This window comes from Sminthopsis crassicaudata, chromosome 5 (assembly GCF_048593235.1).
Source record: "Sminthopsis crassicaudata isolate SCR6 chromosome 5, ASM4859323v1, whole genome shotgun sequence".
Taxonomy (NCBI): Eukaryota; Metazoa; Chordata; class Mammalia; order Dasyuromorphia; family Dasyuridae; genus Sminthopsis; species Sminthopsis crassicaudata.
In genome coordinates, this window is record NC_133621.1 from 163771267 (window position 1) to 163797991 (window position 26725).

A 26725-nucleotide genomic window follows, 5' to 3' on the forward strand; every position below is an offset into this window, starting at 1 on the left:
CCTAGAGAGCTTAAGTTACGAGAACAGTTTACTTATTTCAAGTAAACATTGAGATTATTTATCTCTTTTCTTTATTGTTTCTGTAATTCATTTTTATGGGCATTAAAAAAAAAAAAAAACAAAAAAAAAACTTAAATTGGTATAAGGTTCTCCTGCTAAGGAAACTTTCTTCACCAGTGCAGATTGGCACTTATTTTGCAGCTAAGTCTAAAAAAAGCTGTCTGGTGATACTGAGAGCTAAAGTGAACTTGTTCAGGGTAACAGTCAGTAAAGTCATAGGCAAAACTTAAATCTAGGTATTCTTGACTCAGGACCCCAGTTTTCTATTTTCTGTGTTATAGTTGTCTTTCATATATTGCATTGTATACATTTTTAAAAAAGAACTTTTAAGTGAAAAATTTTGTCTTTTTAAAAATCAGAATTTTTCCCCAATATATATTCTGTTCAATAGTATAGAATATGTTATATATAATTATGTTATCACACATAAGGTTATAGGGATATATTTATGATTAATAATTATGTATACAATAAGATAGTTTTCATTAATGTATAATTCTCATTAATATTTTATCCTCTTATAATCATTACATATATGCACTAAAATTCATGGTTATTCATATATTCCCTTTTTTCTTTCTGTTTGGTCCAAACCTGTGTTTTCATTGCTGTAGCGAAGCTGTTGATTTCACTCTTCAAGTCAGTTCATCAGCAAGCATTTCTTAAAGCCAGGTACTGAGTCACATTACTGCTGAAGATACAGATAGAAAGACTGAAATAGTTCCTATTTAACAAGGAGCTTACCCCTTAATGATATAGCTGTGCACCTTCTCATTTTGGAGACTTACCTGGGGCACCAAGACATAAGTAACTTCATAATACTGGAGAGGAGAACAATGGTTGCAGGTATGAGTGGTAGTGCTCCACATAAGTGGAGATGATGGTAAAGAAAATGAGGTTTGAGGGCCAACATTAAAATATACTAGTTGACCAAGAGTAGGAGGTTTATAAGTTGGAATAGCTCCCTTGGGAAAGAACTCAACACCTTCTTTGAAAGGGAATTCTCTTACTTGTGGCAGTGTACTATAATGGAAAAAGCACCATATTTGAAGTCAGAGGATCTGTGTTTACCTCCTAGACCAGCTGCTTATCATTAGCATAGACATGATCCTTGAATCAATGGGAACTGATGAATCTCCAAGTAAAATAGAATAAAAAGAGATTTAAAGAATTCCCAAGACAGTGCCTTCTGAGATATCCACAATATAGTAAGTATGACTAGGATTAAGAGCCTGCAAAGGAGAGAGAGAAGGAGTAGTCAGATAGGTAGAAGAACCAGTCATGAATTGTCATGAAGCATACTGTCATGGAGACCTAGAGAAAAGAGAATATTAGGGAAAGATAGTCAACACTTAAACCTTTGACAGGCTCAAAGTATGTTAAAAAAAAAAAAGGTGAGGACTGAAAAAAGGCTATTAGATTTAAAAATTAAATAATTTTGGAGAAATTGTTGAATCTATTGAATGAGGAGGTTGGAGCCATACTTTAGAAGATTAAGATAAAGGAGAAGTCCAAGCAGCTATTGTAGATTGATTTTTTCCATGACTTTAGCTACAAATGAGAAGAGAAATCTGGATTAATAATTATTGGGGATGGGTGGATCAACTTAGGGATTTTTGAGAGGGAAAACAAAGGCATGTTCTTTAGAGATAACCAGGGAAATTCAAGATAAAAGTGAGGTAGTGGAGATGATATAGGAATAATCTAGATAGTACTAGACGGAACGAAATCACTTGTGCATATAGAGGTCTTTGCCTTGGCAAGAAGGGTCACTTTATTATGAGAGACAAGAAGGCATCTGGGAAATGTGAATTGAGGGAGGAAAAGAGGAATCTCTCTATTGCTACTATTAATATTTACTAATAAAAGTGGTATTTGATTAAGTGACAGATTACAAGTTCTTATTCCTCTTACCCTACCTAATTATTTTTTGAGGGAAAAGAAATTTTTACGTTCTTTTTTCTAGTGCATGATCCTCCCTGAAGTATGATGAAGGTCCTTTGTAATTTAACTTATGCTACTGTCTCTAGCCATTTGAATTCTTCTTCATGTCTTACTTTTTTTCTTATTTTACTTTAAAGTTAACTAACTATTATGTACTCAATATTTCAATCTTTAAACTTGGTTAACCATAAATGTTCCATTCCTTATTATAGACTAAAAATATTTCTCCTCTCCTTGTTTTAACTTTTTACTTACAAGTTCTTCATAGATCCAAAACGTATTTTCCACGTTGCTTATCAAACCCTATTCAATAGATGCTTAAATATTAGAAAAAGTGATTAGATAAAGATATTTATAAAGAAGATATAGATATACATACACATATGTGTGCGTATATCTATATCTATCTATCTATATTCATATGCACATATGCATATATGATAGAGTACTAGGCCTGGAGTCAGGAAGACTCATCTTCTTGAATTTAAATCTGGCCTTAAACACTAGCTGCATGACTCCAAGAAAGTCATTAATCCTGTTTATCTCAGTTTCCTCATCTGTAATATGAGCTGGAGAAGGAGAGTCCTCATCTGTAATATGAGCTGGAGAAGGAGAGTGGCAAACTCTCTAGTATCTTTGCCAAGAAAACCCCAAATGGGGTCATAGTATGACATGACTGAAATGACAGAATATCATCAATGATATGAGAAGAATCCATAATAATTCTGGACTTCCTAATATTCTTCCTAATATTTTACCTACAAAAGAACAAGTTTAGACTGTGGCAGATTAAGAATCAATTTTTTTTTTCACAGTTATTCCATTAAAATTGACCAGGAGGCATTACAATAGTAATATTGAGTTATTATAGTAGTAATATTCCTAATTATTGTTGTTTCTTCTTCATTATAGTAGTAATGTCTCATGGTGATGGGGAAGTAATTTTGGAGTGGAGTGCAAGTTTTGACAGGCCTAGTAAAGTAGAGTAGATTTTAAGAAATGGAACAGAAACTGTAACAGAAATTGTGTTGTTTGAAGACCAGCCTAGCTAGCTGTGCAAATGCTTGACCTCCTCATCTCTGCCTCTTAACCTTCTTGAAGACCCAGTTCCAATCCTACCTTCTGCAGGAAGTCTTTCTCAGTACTCCCAGATCCTAATGCCTTCCCTATAAAGATTACCTTTCTTCTACTTTCCATATAACTTTTGTGTGCCTACTTATTATAATATTTAGGAAGCATCCTCAGCAATTAGCCCCGTGTTTAGATTGTAGTATTTGATAGATGCTTGTTCAATCAGTGAGTAGAAAAGCTCATCACTAAAGGTAGAATATAGTTCATGAAGATTGTCCTCTGAGACACAGAGGGACTTGTCTTGGTTGATAGATAGAATGTACCAATACCTGTGAAATTACAAGTGATTAGTATATTGTAATAACAGTATTGAAGCACATTGTATTGCATATAGTAGTCAGTTAATGCACAGAAATACTTAATTGAAATAAGATAAATTATTAAGATTTTTACATTCTAAATCCATATCCCTCATCTATATTCCTACCCATAAACCATATACCATGTGAAACAGTAAAAAAAAAAAAAAAAAAAGCTCCAGACTTTTTGCGTCAGGTCACATGAGCTACCTACTCTGATATATACTCTCTGTAACCTTGAGTGAATCATTTATGCTCTCAGTCTCATTTTCCTCATCTATAAAAATGGGCTAAGCAATATATAAACTCACCGGGTTAAGAGGAAAGTGCTTTATTTACCTAAAAGTGAATTGTTGTTATGAACAATAGTTTTTAAAATGGCCAAAGAGATCTCATTATAAGTTTTTCAAGACCCCTTTAACATAAAAATTTTTTCCTCTACATTAAAAATTTTTTTTTTTACGTTTTGTTATTCTGAATTTGACAAATTTAAACAAACAAGAGCACTTCCATATACCAAACAACAACAAACCCAACTTGAAATTTAGGTTAAATTTTTAATTTAGAAATTAATTTGGATGGCTACTTGTCACAAACTTCCATAGTTGTCTAATACAGCAAAACCTTTATAAAAACTACTCTGAATATCTTTGTATATTTGACAAAATTTATATTTGAGAAAGTTGCACTGGATTTTCTTGTTTCTTAACGTACTTCTGAGTACATTAATTCTGAGTAAAAGATGGATTGGCAAAGTTGTTTACATTTACTGAACCTTGATATCTTGGTTCAAGAGCCATAGAAATAAAGATTTTTTTTTTAAGTTTAGAAAACCATTTTTATAAAACATGTTCTTTCTTATGAATAAAAAGCAGGTTATGTTTCTCTTTTCTAGCTCTCACTGTTGTCATTAGGAATATTCATCTAAAATAACAAAGGACATAAATTTATAGTTTCTTGAATGAGTATTACTGTGTAATGAAAAGACAATTAAAAATGGAATCAGAAAGACCCAGGTTATAAAACTGTAGCTGAGAATTATTAGCAGCATCGCTGTGTCATGTCATTTAACTCTGAGGCATCTTATCTGTAAAGTGAATATCAATTTAACAAGATATTTGGTACTGCCTGCCTGAGAGGGTTGTTGTAAATGAAACATTTATGGAAAATATATGCTATTAAAATGTAATTAATCATCACATAAACATTTACTCTTTTCCCTTTTCTTACCTTAGGGTCGTGAAGGTGCAGAAATCGAACCTTGGGAAGATGCCGATTACCTTGTTTACAAAGTTACTGACAGATTTGGCTTTTTACAGTAAGTTAACATAGCTATTTATAGATTTAATATAGTTATTTAGTAAGAGTATTTTATGCAATTATTGCTAATATTTGGTTTGATTTTTTTTAGATAATTTTTAAAGATGACTTGTGAAAATAATATGCTGAGTAACTTCTAAATTGCTCTTTATTATAATATTATTCAGTTATATAGTTTCTAGGGGGTTTATCCTTTCTAAATTAACTGTGATTGGGAGTAACAATTTTATATGGCTTTTTTGTTGGGAAAAAAAAACCTTAAATTCAACTGATGAATATTATTAATATTTCAAAATGAAATAAAATTAGGAACATTATTTTTTTAAATTGTTAATGAAACTTTACTTCTTTAAATTGTAAAAATAATTAGCATTTAGAAGTTTTGTTGTTAGGCATTTGAAAGTGAGTGATTGAATCTTGTAAAGAACTACTTTCAGCTGTATTTCATTTATTATACGTAGTGATAGTTCTAGTACCTAGTACTTTAATTATTTTTAAGATTTTATGAATTATATGTAAATGTGTCATTGGAGTCTTTTTGAGAGTAAGTAAGGAGAGACTTTAGTGGAATTCAAATTTGATAGCAATGTTTTCCTGTCTTGTTAATTTTAGTTTTTTTGATATTTGTTTTGCTTTATAGAAAGTCAATATTTTGAACATTTGAGGAATATGTGCTTTTAAAATTGGACATCTTAACAGATACTTTTTCTGTGTATATTTTTCTTTTGGTGTACAAAAGAAGCCTATTAGCAGTGAATTATGTGTGTTTCAGATCATTTTGCTAAATGCTAGAGATTGTTGATTTGCCTTAGGCACACTTCAGACTAGAGTTTGAAACTCTTATTGGAATGAGACAGTTGCAAACCAGCTTTCACTTTCTCCCATTGTAGTCTTTAAATGTATTGAATTTTCATTAACTTCGTAATGTATTCCTTCAGTAAGCAACAAAAATAAAAAAAAAATTTAAAAAGCAAAGAAATGGATTTTAGTCTAGAAATGTTAGGTATTTCATTAAATTTCTTTAAGTGAAACTATTGATTTTTGTTATAATTGCTAACTTCAACTAAAAAAAACTTTCTCTGGAGGTGATCTCATAGGATTATAGCTTATATTTTTTCCCCCCATCATATTGTAGTACTTAGAGGTGTAGAATTTAATTACTTTTTCTGAGGGAATATAGATGTTGTGTCTAGTCTTTTCTTGGCTAAAAGACTATAAATAGTCTCCTGGCTGTGTTGGTTTATTACTCTTCCAGATTCCTAGAGTGCTATTTGTTATGGATTATATTAGAGGGGTGATTAGAGGAGAATGGATATCTCATATGCAGGTATCAATAAAATACCAAATTTTGCATTTGGAAATGTCTCCCCTACAACTTTGAGTAGTTCTCCCTATAAATATACATTTTCTGTTAAATAATCTTGTTCTGTTTGGATTATCATTATTTATATATATGTATTTGTATGTTTATATAATATAAATGTACATATGTCTAAATATATGTGATATATCTGTTTATTTCTATTTATATCTGTTATAAATTATAAATTTTGTGAGGTTAGAGATTAAATTTGGTACCTTCTTTGATGCTTACAGTAGTGTTCCACAGGAAAGAACTATTTAATAAATAAATGCTTATTGAATTGAATTAATCAAGATAGTGTAATAATGCTTATTTAGCAATGCTGAGGAGACATTATTTGTCGTTATAATGTTGTTTATCTCAGTTCTTGTTGAATCTTTGTTTCATAGGTACATCCTAAATTTAATTATTCCATAATATAGACCAGGGTTTCTTAAACTTTTTCTACTTGTGATCCCTTTTCATCCGAGAAATTTTTATGTGACACTGGGTGTGAAAATATATAAAATAGGCATGCAGATCAAACATTTACTGATAATAAATCATAATTTCACAACCCCCATATTTAGTTAATATGATCCTATATGGGATCTCATGTAAGAAGCATTGGTATAGACCAACATATGACAGTGCACAACTAATTTGGTTCTCTAACAAACTACAGAGTGAATATTGAGGAATTAAAGCCAGATTGGCCTGTTAGTAAAACAGAAGTAATTTTGTATAGTACTCAGGAATGAAGAGGTTTGTTTTAGATATATGCACTGATGAAGGGACTATACTTAGAGAATGGAGAGATAGTGTTTAAGTATCTAGAATACTTGTTTGTGGAATATAGTTACTCTGTATTCATTCTGCTGAACAAAAGATGCTTAGTCTTTATTTAATATTGGATGTGCTTTCAGTTTTAAAAGATTATGAGTTAAAAGAGGAGAAAAAAAAGAGAAATTTTGCCTAAATGGGAAAACTTAGCATATTAAATTTAAATTTAAAGTTTCCAGCAAACAATTTTTTAGCAGTTTAATAATATGTATTTATATAATTGTGACAGCCAACTTTAATTGATCACCTAGAAACTGCAATAAGCATTTGGCAAATCTGTGAAAAGCTGAGAGAAAACTTTATGATTCTAAGTCTTTAGAACGTTTTGTTTTGAAAGTATTAGTTTAGCTTTCTACAAAACATTGTTGATATGCTAAATCTTGTTAATTTTAAGATTCTTAATTGAATAAATGATCTTATGTTACCTAAGAGTTATAGAAATATATCATATGAATTAATTAGAAATTAAAGGTGCTAAAATAACATATTTCTCATTTTTACTACTCAGTTTAGGAGATTCAGATCATTGAACAATATTTGAACTTTTCAACTCATGTAACATTTGTCCTCTCTTAATGTAACCCTTAACTGCTTGACCTGAAGCAGAGGTTCTTAATGTTTTGTGTATCATGAACTCCTTTCATATGGTAGCAAAATCTTTGGACATTCTTCTCAGAATAATATTTTTAAATATATAATATAAGATATATAATATTACAGAGGAAATGAATTCTCTAGAAATATAGTTATGAAAATTAAAAAAAAAACTACTTCACAACCTGTGAAGGAGTAATCACTTTTTAAATGTGATCTTTACTCCTAACCTTACTTTTCAACTTTTTTCCACTTATCTCTGCTAGAGAAGAATAAAAATGAATATTTAGGTAGAACCACTTTTTTTTTTTAAAGTTCATGGGCTCCAGATTAAGAATGATGAAAAAAGATAATGTATAGTTATTGTAGTTATGGAGTAAAATTATCATCTCTACTAAATCCATCAATCAACAAGCATTTATTCTGTACCTTTTATTTATTTATTTTTGTGCCAGGCATATAAAATATAATGGATATGTATATTATTCCTGGCTGTGATGACAAGAATAGCCATGAATCACTTGTATATCTATAGTTGTGTAATTAAAAGAAATACAATGGTATTCTTTGAACATAAAATTGTGTCTCATTAATGCTTTCCCTCCCACAGTGAGGAGGAGCTTCCATACCACAATGCAGCAGTAGAAAGGGTAAGTTATATTCTATATTTATTTGCAGCTTTTTTTTCTTCCCCTTTTGTTAGGAAACCTTTCCTTATAATGCATAAAATAATATATCATATAGAATTTAAAGACATTTTTGCTTTTGGAAGTTTCAAAGATCATAATCACTTATGAATTAAATTTGAAGTGAACAGTCATTAAAAACTGTTAAGAGTTGGAATAGGAAAATTCTCATCTTAGCAGAAAACAGTAAAGTTTTTTTCCTAAAAGTAGAAGTTTAACCTTGGAAGTAAAAGTTTTAATGAGATCTATAGTATACCTTAAAGCTTAACTTAAAAGTTGGTTTTGTACTTAAATGTGTTGATTCTTAAACACGTGTAGATATATTTAAATAGTGTATATGTAGATACATATGCATTATATACCTATTTGTGGTATCTCATATGATATGGTATATCATCTGTTCATTGATTCAAGAAATGATTATTAAACTATAATGAGAAGAACATTATGATAGGCACTGCAAGAAAAAAGATAAAATTTAAGTAAAAACTAGTCCTTATTCTCCTTTTATTTATTTAACTAATTCTAAATATAGAACTCTACTAAATGATGAGGCTACAGAAACAAAAATATAGAGCTTACAGACTAGTGGGGATAAAAACATTAAAAAAACCCCCACTACCCTGTAAGATAAGAATATTACCTAAGTATATCTAAGTATATTAGAGTCATATAAAACAAAGTAATATATGAAACCTAAGGAGAAAGGTCATTAGCAACTGGGATAAATTAAGAAGGCAAAAACAGGATATCTGCCATTTTAGGAACAGCTTTGTAAGAGATATATATATATATATATATATATATATATATATATATATATATATATATATATATATATATATATATATTCTTTCATTCAGAGGTGAAGAGATAGAATTAAACATATAGCTCTACATATTTGTGATTAGTTTAGCAGAACATTGTTTCTGTAATTTTTAACTCTTATAATTATTATCTGTTGTTTTTTCAGAGAGATTATTTCTTTAGATTGCTTTACGTTTCATATTTTATATAGATGGTATGGATAGCTTAATTTTTCCTTCTCTAAGACAGATCATGAGTCCATAGTGATTACTGTGGGATATTTCTTTTATTTAGTTGAGCTATAAAATTTATTTGTAGGAAATGTGGGAAATCCTCAAGTCTGCCCAATTTTGGTCCAGCAACTTCCTGATCTATCTCTTAGAAGAGTAGCTTGAGAAATAGCAACACTTTAAAATTATATGTTCATGAAGTACTTTTCAGGATGCCCTGTGTTTTCATAGCTAAATGACTTTGATTTCTAAAGTCTTTAAATTAAATGCCATTTGGTTTCCCAAACTGGATATTGGTATATTGCATGGGACAATATACTTGAGAGTATCTGCCCCAAATTCCAGGCTTAGCAGTATTACTCATTAGTCATGTGACCTTGGTCCTTTTGAGAACTCATTCATAAAATAAGTGGCCTGGAGAGAAAGATCACTAAAACTCTTTTCATTTCATCACATATTGATTAAATATATGTTTTAAAAATTTTTTTTAATTATGTTTTTGCTGAGGCAATTGGGGTTAAGTGACTTGCCCAGGATTGCACAGCTGGAAGTGTTAAGTGTCTAAGATCAAATTTGAACTCAAGTCCTCCTGACTTCAGTGAATAAATATATATTAAGCACTTAAATTGTCCAAAACATTATTCAAAATGCTCATTTACATAGCTCTCACATTCTACTTTATGTGTGTATGTGTGTTTGTATTATATCTTGTAAATTACTTTTAAGCATTTCCCATTAAATATTTAATATGAAATTCGCATGAGTTTTCCTGCATTCTGTTTATCTTTCAGTCTTAAGAAATAGAATGTACTGTACTGTTTTTGAAAAGTTCTTGACATTTTATTCAAATAACTGAATTGACATGAATTTTTAAAAGAGAAAAAGTGATATGGGGAAGGAGGAAGTTATTCTTTATGATGATAAACAATATGTGTGTGTGTTTGTGTATAGACACACACACTCATCCATGCTGCAGTGACTTGTAACAATAATACTATTTTCTCCCATGAATTGGACTAAACATATCTTTCTTACTATGAATGATTATCAAAAAAGTCTGTATGACTCCTGAAAGTTCCTGAAAAGTTAGCATGCAGATTTGAAATATTTTTTCAACTTAATTTGAATGTGGTAAGACTGTTGTTTATTTGGACAATCTTATATACCTTGAACAACTAGAAGTAATTTTATGATCAGGAAAAGTAATATAAATGCATTATTAAAGCAATGTAGATTATGTTATCAAATGACTTTGATAAGATATGAGTTATAGAAAGACTTCCATACTCATTCTCTTTTCTCTTATTTGTACCACAGTCTTGCCTCATTTTCTTCTTTTACTTTATTCTATTACTGTCTACCACCTATTCTCTCCCTTTGAGAGAGAATTTCTCTTTGTTACTGAAATGAGCTCTTGTTCATTTAGTTTTTGATGGACAGCTCTTTTGGTGAATGTTTTGAAACTTATTTTCTTTGTTGACTCTGGTGCCCTGAGTAGTGGAAAGTATTTAATTAGGGGTAAGAGCAGAACCTCTACAAATTGACAGATGGAAACTTAATAAGAGTGTGATGATAGAAGAGTGGGCTGTTAAATTTAGTTTTGTTGCTGAGCATCAGCCTGTCATTAGTTTTATACAAAGTCCTACATGTAATAATTAGGTAAAATGAGATTCACTCCAAGCAGCTAATATGGAGAAAGGGACTTGTCTTAGAGACTGTTTTCAGACAGGCTAGCAAATGAATCTATTATTTTCATCTTCTTGACTTTCTCCTGGCTGATCTGGGTTGTTATAGTAGTTGGAGGAGGATTACTTTAATTTAGTTCAAAGATAATATCTCATTCCTAGAAAGGGGGAAAAATCAAAATGGTTACTAAAGTTATCAGTTAAACTTTACATAACTTATTCATGGAAATCAAGTATTTGAAAATTGCAGATCAGTTTTGAAAATAGATATTATATGTGTGTGTATATATATATACATATATGTATATATATACATCTTTATATATACAAATACACACATGCATAGAAACTTCTCAAATTTGTGTACAAGTTAAACTTGCTTCAACAACAGCTATCTAGAATATTGGCTGTGATTGAATGAATGAATGAATGAATGAAAATTTATTTATTAAGCACTTAGTATATTCTAAGCAGTGTGCCAAGTACCAAACCACATAAAAACCCTTTAATCATCCTCATAAAGCCAGTATACTAAAACAATCACATGCTCTAATTTTGTGAGAAAAAATTTTCAGACTTCATTAGAAATCTTAATTTAAGTCTACAATTCTCATGTACTTGATTAGCTGTTTACTTAGAGGAGATTGGAAGCAATATGTCAAAAGAAGAGGAAGTTTAAGTTTGTGTATTTAAAAATAGGCTCAGAAATACAGTGATAAAACTACTAGACCTAAAGCATAAGAATAAATACGTTGAACTTAAAGCAGTGAAGTGAGGTTGAATTATTTAAGTCTATGATTTAAGTATTTAGGGAACTTGCTTTCTGATAAATTAATTATATCTATAGAAATAGTAGTCTTTCTATATATTATTAATATGTATCAACTTTTTAAAATGTGTTTGAGGTAGAACATGTTACCAATGGAAAAAGTAGTGTATTTAAAGTCAGAAAATCTGGGCTTGAATCCTGGCCTATTTCTTTAGGGAAAATGTGATCTTATTAAGTCATAATGTCTTTCCGAGTCTCAATTTCCTCCTTCATATGTGGACTCATCATAATAAATCATATGCCTTTATATGCACTGTGCTAAATGCCATGGATAAAAATAAGAAAAATACAATTCCTACTCTCAAGGAATTTACAATCTAATGGGAAAGACAGCACTTAAAAAGGAAATTGGAAGGGAGGGCAGATAAGGTCATTATCTTGTTCTGTAACATTCAGACAAAGCACAGCTGTAGGTGTAAAATGGAGTGAGCTGCAAAGTCCAAGTTCTTTCCTCTACAAAGAAAAACTTTGGGTAAAGTTTAGTGCTCCACTTTCCAGCCCTCTAATCAGAAGAGAAAGGAGGATGAAAGTGTTGGAAGGTTCTATATATCCAAGATTGAGTTAAACATTATGATAAAATTTCTGATTATCCACTTATCTTGGGAAGGGTATCTTAATCTGTGGAGTTCAGTCCAATCAGATCTACAAATAGAAATAGAATACCATGAATTTAAGACCCTTCATTACTTCCTACTTTCCCGTCATTTGAGACCATACCTCCATACCAGACTCTCCATTTCTGGGATTACAGTCAAATCAACTATACCATTGATCTTGGAAAGGGTATCAATTTATTCATTTATGGCACCACTTTCCTTTTAATCTTCTCTAGTGTTCTGCCTTGATCCCCACTCCTCTATGCATATTGTCATCTCCTTTTAGAAGTTAACTTTGAAGTAAATACATATAAAACCTTGGCCTTTATTTTAAGTCCAGGGGCATGGGTTCAAATCTCAGTTTTGGCCATACTTAAGCTGTTTAAGCTTTACAAGTTCAAGGATCTCAGTCTCTTTGGGTTTCAACTTTCTCCTCTCAGAATGTTTTGATTATTATTATCATCATCATAATTGAGTTGCAAAAGATGATTAAGTGTCATCTAACTCTAAGGAAGGGAATATAAAGAAATTTGAAATGCCTATGTGATAAATACTTGAGCCAAATTAAACTTGCAGCTTACTACAATCTTTGGAGCTATTTAGAAAAAAAAAAACTGCTATCTAGCCATGTCTCTGCTGTTATCCTTGTTATTTTTTTCATCTTTGAAATGTGATCATTCAAAATTTAGGGTATGTATTAGGCTTTTCTCAGATTGCCTCTTCTTTTCTTTCACAAGTTCTCACTTTACCTAAAGTTGCATTACACAAATTTGACCTTACACAAAGAATAATTAAAGAAATACATATTCCAGAAATATCTATCTTAACTTTATTGGATAGTACTTATATAGCATTATATAAAATTCACTTTACATAGTGGTCTGCAGAAGGTTCCTCTTAGATGAAGTGAGAACCTATTACATCAAGGTACTATACTCATTCTCAGCCATCACTTTTTCCCTATTGGTGGTAATCAAATCCAGAAGAGAGTTTTTCCTACTGAGTTCCTTGACTTTTTGAAGGATGAAATTAACATTAGTGCAAGTCAAGAAATTATTTCTTTTGTCAGGGAAAGATCTGGCCTATGTCTGTATGATTAGTATCCTCCATCATTAACATTTTTCTCTCTCAAATTTGTTATCTTTTAAATGAACTTCTTTCTCATTAATTTCCTATTTTTGTGTCTGTTATATACTCTGATGAAACTTTCACTTTCTTCCTCTGTTTTCCTTCTCTGTAATCCTTTGTATTATCATTTAGTAGTGTGGAGGATGTTTTGGAGAAGGGAGAGACTGGAAGGAAAGTCATCAGTTATTGTAGATGTTATTGTCGACTGTTATGCTGGTCATTTGAAAGGTAATGACAATTTGACATAGGTAAGAGGATATGAGAGATATTGTGTAGTTATAATTAAAGACCTGGTAATGGATTGGATGGGTAAAGGAATGGTGTGTAAGAGATACAACATGGAAATGATTCTGAGTTCATGGGTCTGGATGACTGCAGAGATGGTGCAATAAAAATCGATAATTTGGAAGACAGAAAAGTTTGTGGGAAAGATGAGTTCAGTTTTTGGCATTTTTAGTATAAGGTACCTCTTAGACTTGCTAATAAAGACATTAATCAGACTATTGGTGATGTGGGACTGGAGCTCAAGAGAAAGATAATTAGATAAATAGATTTGGAATTCATGTACATAGAAATTAAAATTGATCTTGTATGAGGTTGAGATAACCAAGAATGAAAATGAAGACAGGAAAGTGAAGAAGACTCCCCAAAACAGAGCCTTAGTGGACACTAGTGTTCTGGTGACTATATATCACATGATAGTCCTGAACAGAAAAGTAAGAAAGAGCTTACAAAAGCAAAGCGTTGCAAAAGCTACTAGAGAAAGTAAAAAAGAGAACTAGGAGAAAATATCTAGAAGGACATGGAGTAGTTAACATGATAAAAAACTGCAGAAAAATCAAGTAAGAGAATTGGGAAAAGGCCATGTGATTTAGTGATTGATATCACTAATATTCCCCAGGAAAGTAGTAAAATAAAGTGCTTGGATTATTGCTCCTTGCAGAATATTGTGTGTAACTTTAAACCAAAAAAGGTAGGACTTTATGTCTATTTCAGTCTTTTTAATTTTGCATCTTCTTTGTAATTCTAAACCAATGTCCACAGGGAAGGACAAGAAAAACTTTTGGAAGCTATACTTATAGATAACAATCTAAAATCATTACAATTAGGAAAAGATGGGAAACTATTTGAGTTAATTTTTTTTAAAAAAATCAGATATCTTCAATAATGGTTACAAATCCATGATATCCTGGTATGTAACTCATATAAATATATAAGATTAAAAGCCATTCTGCAAAACATCTGAACAAGCATTTTTCAAAAAAAAAAAAAAATGTCAAGCATGAAAAATATATAACATTATTCCTTATTATTGTTCTATAAGAAACGATCAGAAGTCTAATTTCAGAAAGGTCTGGAGAGACTTAGATGAACTAATACTAAGTGAAGTGAGTAAAACTAAGAAAACATTGTATACAGCAACAACAGATTATGTGATGATCAACTGTAATGGACTTGGCTCTTTTTAACAGTGAGGTGATTCAGGCCATTTCCAGTAGTCTTATGATAGACATCCGCATCCAGGCAGAGGACTGTGGAAACTAATTTTTACCTATTGTTGTTATTGTTTGCATGCTTGTTTTTTTTTCTCATTTTTTACCTTTCTATCTGATTTTTCTTATGCAGCATGATAAATATGTTTAGAAGAATTGCACATGTTTTGTTTATAATGGATTCCTTCCTTTCTAGGGGAGGGAGAAAAAAATTGAAACACAAGGTTTTACAAAGATGAATGTTGAAAACTATCTTTGCATGTTTTTTGAAAATAAAAAGCTATTATTATATAAAAAAGAAAAATTGTTTCTGATCCTTAAGAGTAAAAGAAATGCTCATTTCCCCTCCTACCCCATTAAAAAAAAAAAGCCAAAAAAAAAGGAGGGGTCAGTGAGGTTTCAAACCTAGTATACTGGCAGTGATGACAGAAGATAAGGAAAGTTCATTTTAGAAATATAAGAACACTGATGCAATGTAGATATTGCTATGCATGAATTAGTCAGTCAACAAACATATATTAAGAGCTTAGTGTACTCCAGGCACTGTGGCAAATTCTGGGGATACAAAGAAAGGCAAAAATAAAATCTCTGTCTCCAAGAAGCTTATATTCTAATAGGGGAAAGAATATACAAACATATTTGTACATATAAGACACACACATACACTCTCTCCCTCTCCCTCTCCCTTTCCCTTTCCCTCTCCCTTTCCCTCTCCCTCACTCACTCTATACCTGGGTGATAATACCGAAGGGAAAGCTCTAGTAGGAAAAAGTTAGCATTTATATAGCGCCCTCTATATGCTAGGCATAGTGCTAAGTACTTTTGACAAATATTATCTCATTTGATCATCGCAACAACCCATGTGAGGTAAATGCATGCTATTTATTATATCTTCATTTTATAACTAAGAAAAAAACCCCACAATCAGAGAGAGGTTGTGATCTGCCTGGAGTGACACAATATCTGTGACTAGATTTGAATTTAGATCTTCCTGACTATAGGCCTGGTGCTTTGTTTACTGTACTACCAGCTGCTTCTGGTAGTAGGTAAAGAGAAGACCAGGAAAATCCTTTTGATCTGAGTCTTGAATCACACCAAAAGACAGAGGTGAGGAATGGAGAAAATTCTAAGCATAGGGGATAGTCATTAAAAAGACATCATGTCAGAAGTTGGAGGGTCTTATGGTGGCTTTGTGGGAGTGAAAAGGATAAAGAAATATATTATGAATTAAACTGGTATGAAAATTAAATGACATCAATAAAAATAAAATAACATATAGTTCAGAATCAAGATCTAAAAGAGACTTGTAGCGTACCAAAATCAGATAACTTGTATACATCATGCATACTTTCTTTAAGAAGAATGTTTAAAAGTTATGGATATGATGAAAAGGAATGGCATTTAATTTTTTAAATAGTATTTTATTAGTTCCAATTATATACAAAAACAATTTTTGACTTATTTTTTAAGTAAAATTTTGAATTCCAAATTCCCCTTCCCCCAAGATGGTAAGCAATATCAGATAAGTTACATACATGCAATCGTATAAAACATTTCCATATGAGCCATTTTATGAAAGAAGAAACAAAACAAAAGGAAAATTCTACAAAAAAAGTTAAAATAGTGTGCTTCAATTTGCATTTAGACTCTTATAATGAATCTTTTGTCATTGTCTTGGACCATTGTATTGTTGAGAAGAGCTAAGTTAAACATAGTTGATCATTTTCCAATGTTGATATTAACATTGTACATATTCTCCTAGTTCTGCTCACTTCACTTTTCATCAGTTCGTGTAAGTTTTTCTGGATTTTCTGAATCAGCCTATTTATCATTTATTACAATACAATACTATTCCATTACATTCATATACCACAATTTGCTCAGCCAGAATAATTTTTTTTAAATGAATTCACTATATTTTAGTCAATAGGAAGACTAGTTATGGAACTCTAGGAACCATTTTGTAATCTTATGAATAATTAAAATAAATTTTCAGTTGAAGCAAACATACACATGCAAATAAATATTATATTTAGAGAATGCTCAGGATGAAAATGTAATACAGACCATTCTAGGAGCTCTAATTGAACCTGTAAATGAACTACAGGTTTTTTTTTATAAATGGGGAAAGGACAAATGTAGATAAGCTTATTCTTACTGTTACCATTTCTTATAGAAGTTTAATAAAATATAATTACCATAATGAGAAGGTAAAAGGAAAGAAGAAACTTTCAGCCAAAAAATATTTGCTTTGCCAAGTCAGAAGATATAGTAGCCAAAGTCACTGTAAAATGCTATAGGGGAGATGTGAGCAGATGAGTAGTAGTTGTTCTGTTGTTCCAGTTGTGTACAACTCTTGATGAATCCATTTGGGATTTTCTTATCAAGGATATTGAAGTGGTTTGCCATTTCCTTCTCCAGTTCATTTTATAGAGGAGGAAACTGAGGCAAACAGGCTCATGCACCGCATAAGTTTTGAGGTTAGATTTGAAGAAGATAAGTCTTGCTGACTCTGTACCTTGGCATTCTATCCACTGTGCTACATAGCTAATTGTAGTACCACAACTTCATGTGATAATGAAAAGTAGTTGACCAAAGAGTTAGCTTACAAACTCATATCAAGTTTATATAAGATTTGGTAAGCTAGAATTGCATTTTAGAGATGCAATTAAAATGCAGAGGATAGACATAAAATACAACAAATCTCTCAACATTTTTATAATGCTCTTTTGTTATTAACAGTAATCATGGAACCGTCACATTTGGGCCTCATCTCTGTTCAGATGAGGAAGTACTGATAGTATTTAAGATCATATTGAGGGAAGTGGTTAGTTAAGAATATGAATAGAAGAACTCTGTGCTGGATGTTATTCAACTTCACGGTCTTTTTAGGACTGGTCTTCAAGTTATTTCAGAAATAATTGTTAAAAAATGGAAGAGATTGTGGATGATGCTTTTACTGGATTTACTCCTTCCTACCCCTTCAAAAGAAACTGGAAAAGACAATAGTGAACTTTCTAGTATGTTACTGTTCTGTGCTTGTGTTTATGTAAACATGAAAAGAAATCTGTTAAGTTTTCACATGATTTTCTGTAGCAGAACATCTTCATAATCACACAGCTAAATAAAAGATAGTGTAAAATAGAAAATTCTTCATTGTTTTTAAGAACATATTTGCCTTGGTATAACAAAATGAAGCCTTAATGCTAGTGTTTTACCCTTTCTACATATTAAAGTCATAAAAGATATATACAAGTTTGTTAAATAATCAGCTTAGTATTGTCAAATGAAGTTCAAAAAGAAGAAATTTGTTAACTTAGGATGTGTTTTTCTGTAAACGGGAATGTCTAGCATAAATTTCAAGGAAATAATGGATTCCCTTTCATTGGAAGGTTCCCCAGATATTCTTTCTGACATTTTAGGGAACTCCAAAGAACAAATGGTCCATGTCAAAATCTACAGCTAACCATCCATATTGGAAAAAAACCAAATAAATGAAAAACACATTCTCCCAAGACTATGAAATGAAACTAGATGGGCAATATAGGAAATGTATTTAGACAATGGGCCAAATTAGGAATTGAGTATATTGAGCAGAAATAATTTGGAAATTGTACAGTGTCTTTCATAGTGATCCTAAGCTATAGCAAAACCCCAACTTTAAAACAACAAAGTTCTCTGATTATGTTTTGTGACATGAATAATCTCAGAAAAGTTAAAATTACAAAAGGGCAATGACATGATATATGGTAGAAGTATTTTTATTGTATGTCAATAATGAGAGACATAGATGGACAGTAGGAATAACACATTGTTATCTCTAAGAAAACAGAAGCATAAGAGGAAGAGCTTTTGAGGACTTTTAAAACTTTTTAAGATTACATCTTACCTAATATTTTTTGCCCTTAGTAGTTGCTTAATAACTATTTGTTGAACATATGAATGGGGAAACATGATAAAAATTTTATCGAGGTTGTAGTAGAAGACCAAGTGTACTGGTCGAAATGAATACCGCATTGATACACTCAAAGATGAACTAAAACATTTTGTTCAATATATTTTCACTGGAATGCTATACATTTTTAAGGATTAAATCATTCCAAATTTTACATAGAAATATTTAAATGACTTTTGGAATAATATATGCTATTTGTTCTTTTAAAAAAGAAAACTTTTATCTTATAACTAGACTTTTCAGTCAAAAATCGAGTTCCTTTCAGATATCAAGGAACACAGTTATGGTTCTCTTAATACTTGTTTTTTCTTCCTTGAACTTTGTGTTCTACTGACCTCTACTGGTAAGGTTTAAATTTGTGCAAGCTCTGTTTAATTTCATCCAGTCATGGTGAGAACTTACATATCTTAATTTTCTAAAAATAATTTTAAATATGAGAGGTTTGAGAATAGGCCATTTTAAACACAAAAGCAGAACATTATTTTGATGATGACTTGATAATATAATAATTTTAACCTAATGTGTCTTAGAGAGAACTCCTAGAAGCAGAAGGAACTGTACTGGAAAATTAGGTATGCAACCAGACCTAGGGCATGTTGTTCCCATGACACTAACATGGATAGTGTCTTTGGCAATTCAATTTCCAGCTACTATTTCTCCTGTGTTCTCAAACTACTCTAACCTCCTTTTCCTATCCTTTCAAACAAACATAGGGACGGTGATCAGCAATATCAACATTTGCAAAGAGGTCAAGGTGGATGTAGATTGAGAAAAAAGTCCTTAGATAAGAAATTATGAAGTTGTTAATACTTTTGGAGAGAACATTTTCTGTTGAATGGTGAAGTTGGAAGACAAACAGTACAGAGTTTTTAAAGATAGATCAAAATTCATCTTTTGCCAATTCCAGGCTCTCTCCCTTTCCTCCCAGTGAAAACAAAGAGGAAGCCTGTATAGTCAATTTAAATATCTTTCCACATTGGTCATGTCCAGAAAATAATTGTCTTATTCTATATTCATTTACATTTCTACCAGGAGGAGTGTAGTATGTTTCATTATTAGACCTCTGTATTCTAGTTTGCTAATTACACTGATGAGAGTTCAGCACAAAGATATTCTATCACATTTCTATGTCTTGTTATTTACTCTTCAATTTTTGGATACTCCTTAAGATTCCCACTCTTTGTCATCTCAAAAAAAACCCTATAAATATTTTTGTATATCTTTAAAAGTCCTTTGATCTTTCTTCCTTCAATCTCTCCTTCCCTTTTTTGTTTCTATACTCAACTGTGAATATTTGTATATATACATCCCTTCTTAAGCAGTTCAAGTCAGAGTGGGATTTTATTGTTAGTTGCCCCCCCCCCAGAGATTTCTGATTGAGATTTTGACATCTGAGTCCATTCAAATAAATGGACTTTATGACCTCTGAAAATGTTAAGAGTCCAGTGGGGATATGTGTGTCATTTCTCATATTTTAGTGTAAGCAGTTTACTTATTGTTAATTCATTATTCTCTTTACTTCTATTGTTTCTTTGAAGCTCTGGTCTTTTTGTCAGAAATGCTTCGAAGTTCTCTATTTCATTAAAAATCTATTTCCCTCATAGTATTGTACTTAGTTTTTCTGGATAAATTATTCTTGGCCATATCCTTTGTCTTGATAACCCTTTGTCTAAACTCTCATAATCCAACGTTTTTTCCCTTTGCTATGGTGATTGCTAAATCATATATGATCCTGACAGTGACTCTTTAATACTTGAACTCTTTTTGACTGCTTCCATTGCTTTTTCTTTGATTTGGAAATGCTAAACTAAAGTTTTGGGGAGTTTTCACTTTAGGGTTTCTCTGAGGAGGTAATTAGGAAATTCTTTCTATTTTTATTTTGCCCTTTTGTTTTAAGAGATCTGGGCAATTTTCTTTTAAATTTTCTTAAGTTAGGATATTTGAGCCCCCTCCCCCTTTTTTGTTATGACATTAGGATAGTCTAATGGTTCTTAATTTTTTTGTTTTGTTTTGTTTGTTTTTTTTCTTTAAGTCTTTTTGATTTATCTTTGTAGTTCTTTTTGTCATGAAGTCATTGATTTCTATTTGGTCATTCTAGTTTTCAGGAAATGTGTTGCTCCAATAGGATTTTGTACCTCCTCTGTCAAGATGTTAATACCCATTTCAATTCTTCCACAGTTCTCGTTTCTTTTTAATTTTTTTCCCTTGAGTGTTCTTGTTCCATTTCTAAAGATATTATTTATTCTTTTTTGTTTTTGTTTTTGTTTTATCTCTTCCAGGCATTCTGGATGAGTTTTTGCTCAAACTGTTTTTTTTTTTTTTCCTGAGACTTTGCTTTTAGCTATTTTGGAGTCATTCTCTTCTGAGTTTATAATGTAAACATGCCTGTCACCATAATAGTTCTTTATTTATTTATAGTGAGATACTTTTTTTGTTTGCTCATTCTTCCAGGCTACTTCCTGACTTTGAACTTGATTTTAAAGGCTGGGCTTTGTGGCCCTTCTAGAGGTCTAGTTTGGTCTTACCATCACTTTCTTGGAATATTGAGTTATTCTAGAATCTCAAGAACAAGTTAGAGACCTTCAAACTTTCATTGCTGTCAACATGGTGTCATCAAGGACAGAGTCCGATTGCTGCCATCCCTGGGATCTGTTTGTTCCTTATCTGAAAAAGAATAGGTTGCTGCTGCATTTATTCTCTGACAAGCTGAAAATTTTTGATTCTGAACAGCAGAATTACACACCATCATTTTGTCTGCCCTAGTTATTCCTCTGCAGATTGGACTAGATATTGGAAGTGAAATTCTGTTCTGACTTGGGATCTGAGCCAAGTTGCTACTGTTTACTTCTTTTTCAGTATATTTCTCAGGACTCTCTTCCAGGAACCTCCACCTTGCTGTGTGTAGGTATCTTTTTCGATTACTCTGCATCTGTGACCTAGAATGAGTAGTGGAGAAGAAAGTTGGAAGTTCACATCTGCTAATGTTCCAATGCCCCAATATGGATACCCTAATATGGTTCTGCAGCCTCTTTTTGCCCTAGGTGTGGTCTTTCCCTGCATGCTAAAAACGTTCACTTTTTATGTGCTCCTGCCTTGACACTGTCTAAAATCTCTCTGTCTCCCTATACTGAATTGGGCTGGAAAAGTGACTCACTGACTTTTTCTGGTTTTCCTCAAGGATTAGATCTGGTACATTTTCTTTATCTGTTTAGAGGAGTTTTGTGGTGAGGAGTTCATTGTACTAATTGCTACCACTCTGCAGTCTTGACTCTGACTTTAAGAGGAAAAGAAGTAGAGGTATAAAATGTAGGCAGCTTTCTCAAGGACTTTAGCCACAGAAAGGAAGAGAGATGGAATGATAAGTAGCAGGGATAGATGGATCAAATGAAAGTTTTTGAAAATGGGTGAGAAACAGGTATATTGATAGGCAATAATGAAACAATTAGTAGACCAAGATTGAAGTTAAGCAAGAGAATAAAATAGTAAAGGGGGCAGTCCTTTAGTAAAGATAAGATAAAGTGGATGTTTATAGAGGATCAATCATTCATTAAGGACTTATGTGCCAGACACATACTCCAGTTCCTTGAATTATCAATTTTCTCTAAGCTATCTCCTCTGTCCTCTAACTACTCTGTCCTCCCCATCTTGACTCCTTAGTGAACCAATTCAACTCTATACTGTCCTTCTCTCTTGATCCCTTACACCCATATCATCATGTCACCAATCATACCTCAACCTTGGATTACTCTCACCATTCATTGCTTTTGAACCTACACAAAAAGTGGGATGGGATATCACTCTACTTTTCTGATTGGATTCACTACAAATTAGTTTATTACATAACTACAATTGGTTCTTTACTACTGTTAGTCTATCCTATTATTTATTTTATTAATTCATTATTTCATTCTCCAAAGCAGCTCTCCCAAACCTTTTTTATCCCATCTCAAAGCTTCCATGGTTTCCCTTTTTCCTTCCTCTCTCATCAGATAACCTTGACTCATATCATACAGAAAATACAGAACTCCCTTTTCCTTCATCTTTTATTACTCCCTTCATCTTTTATCATTCAGATGCTTTCTGCCACCTTCTCCTCTCACATGTTTCATAGGATGAAGTGATTTTACTGTTTACCAGTTAACTCTTGTACTTGTTCAGGTAATCCTATTCCATCCCCTCTCTTCCAATAGATTATTTACTTTGTCCTTCCCACTTTCTGACTTATTTTCCATCTGTCCCTGTCTATTGGTTCATTTCCCACTGCCTACAAACCTATATCCCTTATCCTGAAAAAAACTCTCACTTGACCCTTCCATCTTCATGATCATTTTATTTTTTTTTCTGCCCTTAGCTAAATTTCTTGGAAAGGCCATCTGCAGTAGATGTCTCTTATTCTCTTCTTAATGTTTTACAATCTGCCTTCCAACCTCATTATTCCAATTGAAATTTCTCTGTCTAATCTCTGTGTTGTCAAATCCAGTGGCCTTCATTCTTTTTAATCTGACTTCAGCCTTTGAGTATTCTCACTGCCTTAATTCTATGTTCTTTCTAATTTTTAGGGTTACACTCCATCTGACTACTCCTTTTCTGCCTCTTGCAGATAATACTCTCTAACTAAAGGTTTCTTGGGTCTTCTTTTCTTCTCCCTCTGTACTATTAAAGTTGGCAATTTCATCAGCTCTCTGGGATTTAAGTATCATTTTTATGCTGTTGATTCTTAAATGTATCCTTTCTGTTCCAATGTCTCTGCTGCCCTTCCATCTCCAGTTGCCTTTCAGATATCTCAAACTGTATATCCAATAGATGTCTTAAATACAGTATGTGGAAACAGAGCTCAGTAGTTCCCTTCCATCATCTTCCCTTATTATGGAAGGCAACATCTTCCTCCTGGTACCTCAGGTGTGACACCTAGAAATTCAAGTCTGATCATGTTCATCTCCTCCCACTCAATAAATGCCATTGCCTTCCTATTGCCTCCAGGAGTCAATACAAAATCTTTTTTTTTTTTTTTTTTTTTTCAAATACAAAATCTTGTTTGCCATTCAAAGCCCTTCAAAGCTTAGCCTTTTTCTACTTTTTTAGTCTTCTAAGATTTTATTGCCCAAAAATTCTTACTGATCCAGTAACACTAACCTCTAGCTATTTCATGAACAAGCCACTCCATCTCTGAGCTCCAGGTATTCTGTCTATTTGTTCCTCATAGCTGGAATGTTCTCCTTCCTGTACTCTGACTATTGACCTCCTTGGCTTCCTTTAAGTCCAAACTACCTTCAATAGGAAGCCTTCCCTAACTATTTTGGTGCCTTTGTTAAAATCCTTTAGTATCAGATTCAGTTAATAAATATTAAACATCTACTATGTGTTAGGCAGTGTGCTAAATGCTAGGATATAAAGAGTAATGAGACAGTCATTGCCCTCAAGGAACTCACAAACTAATGGGGAAGGTAACACATAAGAAAAAACTGAAAAAGGTGGCTTTTTATTTTCAAAATACACATCAAGATAATTTTCAACATTTACCCTTGCAAAACCTCGTATTCCAAATTTTTCTCCCTCTCTTCCTCCAACCCATTCCGTGAATAGCAAATAATTCAATAAGTACAATTCTTTTAAACATATTTTCACATTTATCATGTTGCACAAGAAAAATCAGATGAAAAAGGAAAAAGAAATTGGGAAAGAAAAAAAAGCCAAGCAAACAACAACCAAAAAAATGAAAATATTATGTTGTGACCCAAAATCAGTCTCCATCATCCTCTTTCTAGATGCAGATAGCTTTCTTTATCACAAATCTATTGAAATTGGCATGAATCACCTCATTGTTGAAAAGAGCCACATCTCTCAGAGTTGATCACCCCATAATTGATGCTGTGTATAATGTTCTCTTGGTTCTACTCATGTAACTTAGCATCAGTTCATGTAAGTTTCTTATAGACCAATAATATTCCATTACATTTTTATACCATAATTTATTCAGCCATTCCCCATTTGATGGGCATCTACTCAGTTTCTGCTTCCTTATCACTACAAAAAGGGCTGCTACATTTTTGCCAATGTAGATCCTTTATCCTTTTTTTGGGGGGGGTACAGACCCAGTACAGAGGCTGTTGGATTAAAGAATATGCAGTTTGATACCCCTTGGGCATGTTTCCAATTGCTCTCCAGAATGGTTGGATCCATTCACAACTTCACCAACAATGTATGTGTCCCAGTTTTCCCATATCTCTTCCAACATTTGTTATTATCTTTTCTTATCATCTTAGTCAATCTGAGAGTTATATAGTGGTACCTCAGAGTTGTCTTAGTTTGCATTTCTCTAATAGTGATTTAGAGAATTTTTAAAAATATGACTAGAAATGGCTTTAATTTCATCATCTGAAAATTGTGTCATCACATCCTTTGACCATTTATCAGTTGAAGAATGGCTTATATTCTTAAAAATTTAAGTCACTTCTCCATATGTTTTAGAAGTGAGATCTTTATCAGAATCGTTGGATGTGATTTCCTCCCCCCCTCCAATTTTCTGCTTCCCTTCTAATTTTGACTTCATTGGTTTTGTTTGTACAAAGCAAATTTAATTTAATTTTAAATTTAATAATAATCAAAATTGTCCATTTTGCATTTCACAATGTTCTCTAGTTCTTTTTTGACCATAAATTCCTTCCTTCTCCACAGGTCTGAGAGACAAATGATCCCTTGTTCTCCTAATTTGCTTGTAGTATCACCCTTTATGTATAAATCATGAACCCATTTTGACCTTATCGAGGCATAGAGTGTTAGGTATTAGTCAATGCTTAGTTTCTATCTTACTATTTTCCAATTTTCCCATCAATTTTTGTCAGATAGTCTTTATTCCTGAAGTTGGAGTCTTTAGGTTTGTCAAACACTAGATTACTATAACCATTGACTACAGTCTTCACACTTTAAGCAGGAAATGATCTGAAGAGGCATATTTCATTTTGCAGAATGATGAGTTTCTCCAGATTATAAAATCCAGAAAAGCAGCTGGATGGGAAATTATAGGTGACTTCCCAGGGTGTTCTTAAATGATGGAGGATGTAATAGGACCTCTCCAATGTCTATCTTGCATTCCTTGCAATCAGAAGAAGGGAGGAGCCCAATAGGGTACTGGAGATGTGAGTTTCAGAGTTGATGAGATAGGAATTGAGAAAGAGAAAAACATTATAAGCTATTGAAACACCATGACCTAAGCACTAAAACTATTGAAGAAAGGAAGGAATAGAGTATCCTGGATCATACATAGTAGGTAACAGATACTAAAACTTTTATTGAGGTTTATTATATATGGATTGAATAAACCTTAAAAGAAGGGAGGTTACTGAATGATGGTGGAAGAAAGAAAACCTGGAAATGACTGAGTATTCCAATTCCAGGTCTCATTGAAAACCAGAAGGTGGAGTTACAAAGGGAATGGAAATAAGGGATCTGCAGTAGAGGATAAGGTTTTGATCATAGAGGGGAGAGTTTCAGAATCCATGGAATGGAAAGGTTATAATGGAGCTGGAGATGGGAAGGGTGGGTCATCATTTAGAAATGAATATAGGTAGATTTTCATTGTCTTTAAGGTTTTGGCTTTAGGGTATTGGCAGTTCTGGAGAGGGTATTGGCTTGTGTTTGGATCTGAAGAAATGATGCTACTTTCTTTAACCAAAGGCATGAAACAATGTTGGAGACTTAATAGAATGGACTTTTGCCTCTTCCCTGTAAGGGAAGAATCTTTTTTTTTTTTTTGGGGGGGGGAGAGGCTGGGGTTAAGTGACTT

At 32.3% G+C, this 26725-nt stretch overlaps 1 protein-coding gene across 4 annotated transcripts in view; it reads left to right on the forward strand.

Moving 5' to 3' along the window:
* Positions 1-26725, forward strand: part of USP6NL (USP6 N-terminal like) — a 183436-nt gene that overhangs the window by 102985 nt on the left and 53726 nt on the right. For all 4 annotated transcript variants that reach the window (XM_074268663.1, XM_074268665.1, XM_074268666.1 and 1 more), the window contains 2 exons: positions 4670-4752; positions 8144-8183. In XM_074268663.1, coding sequence (XP_074124764.1) covers positions 4670-4752; positions 8144-8183 — 123 coding nt within the window. The remainder of the gene's footprint in view (positions 1-4669; positions 4753-8143; positions 8184-26725) is intronic.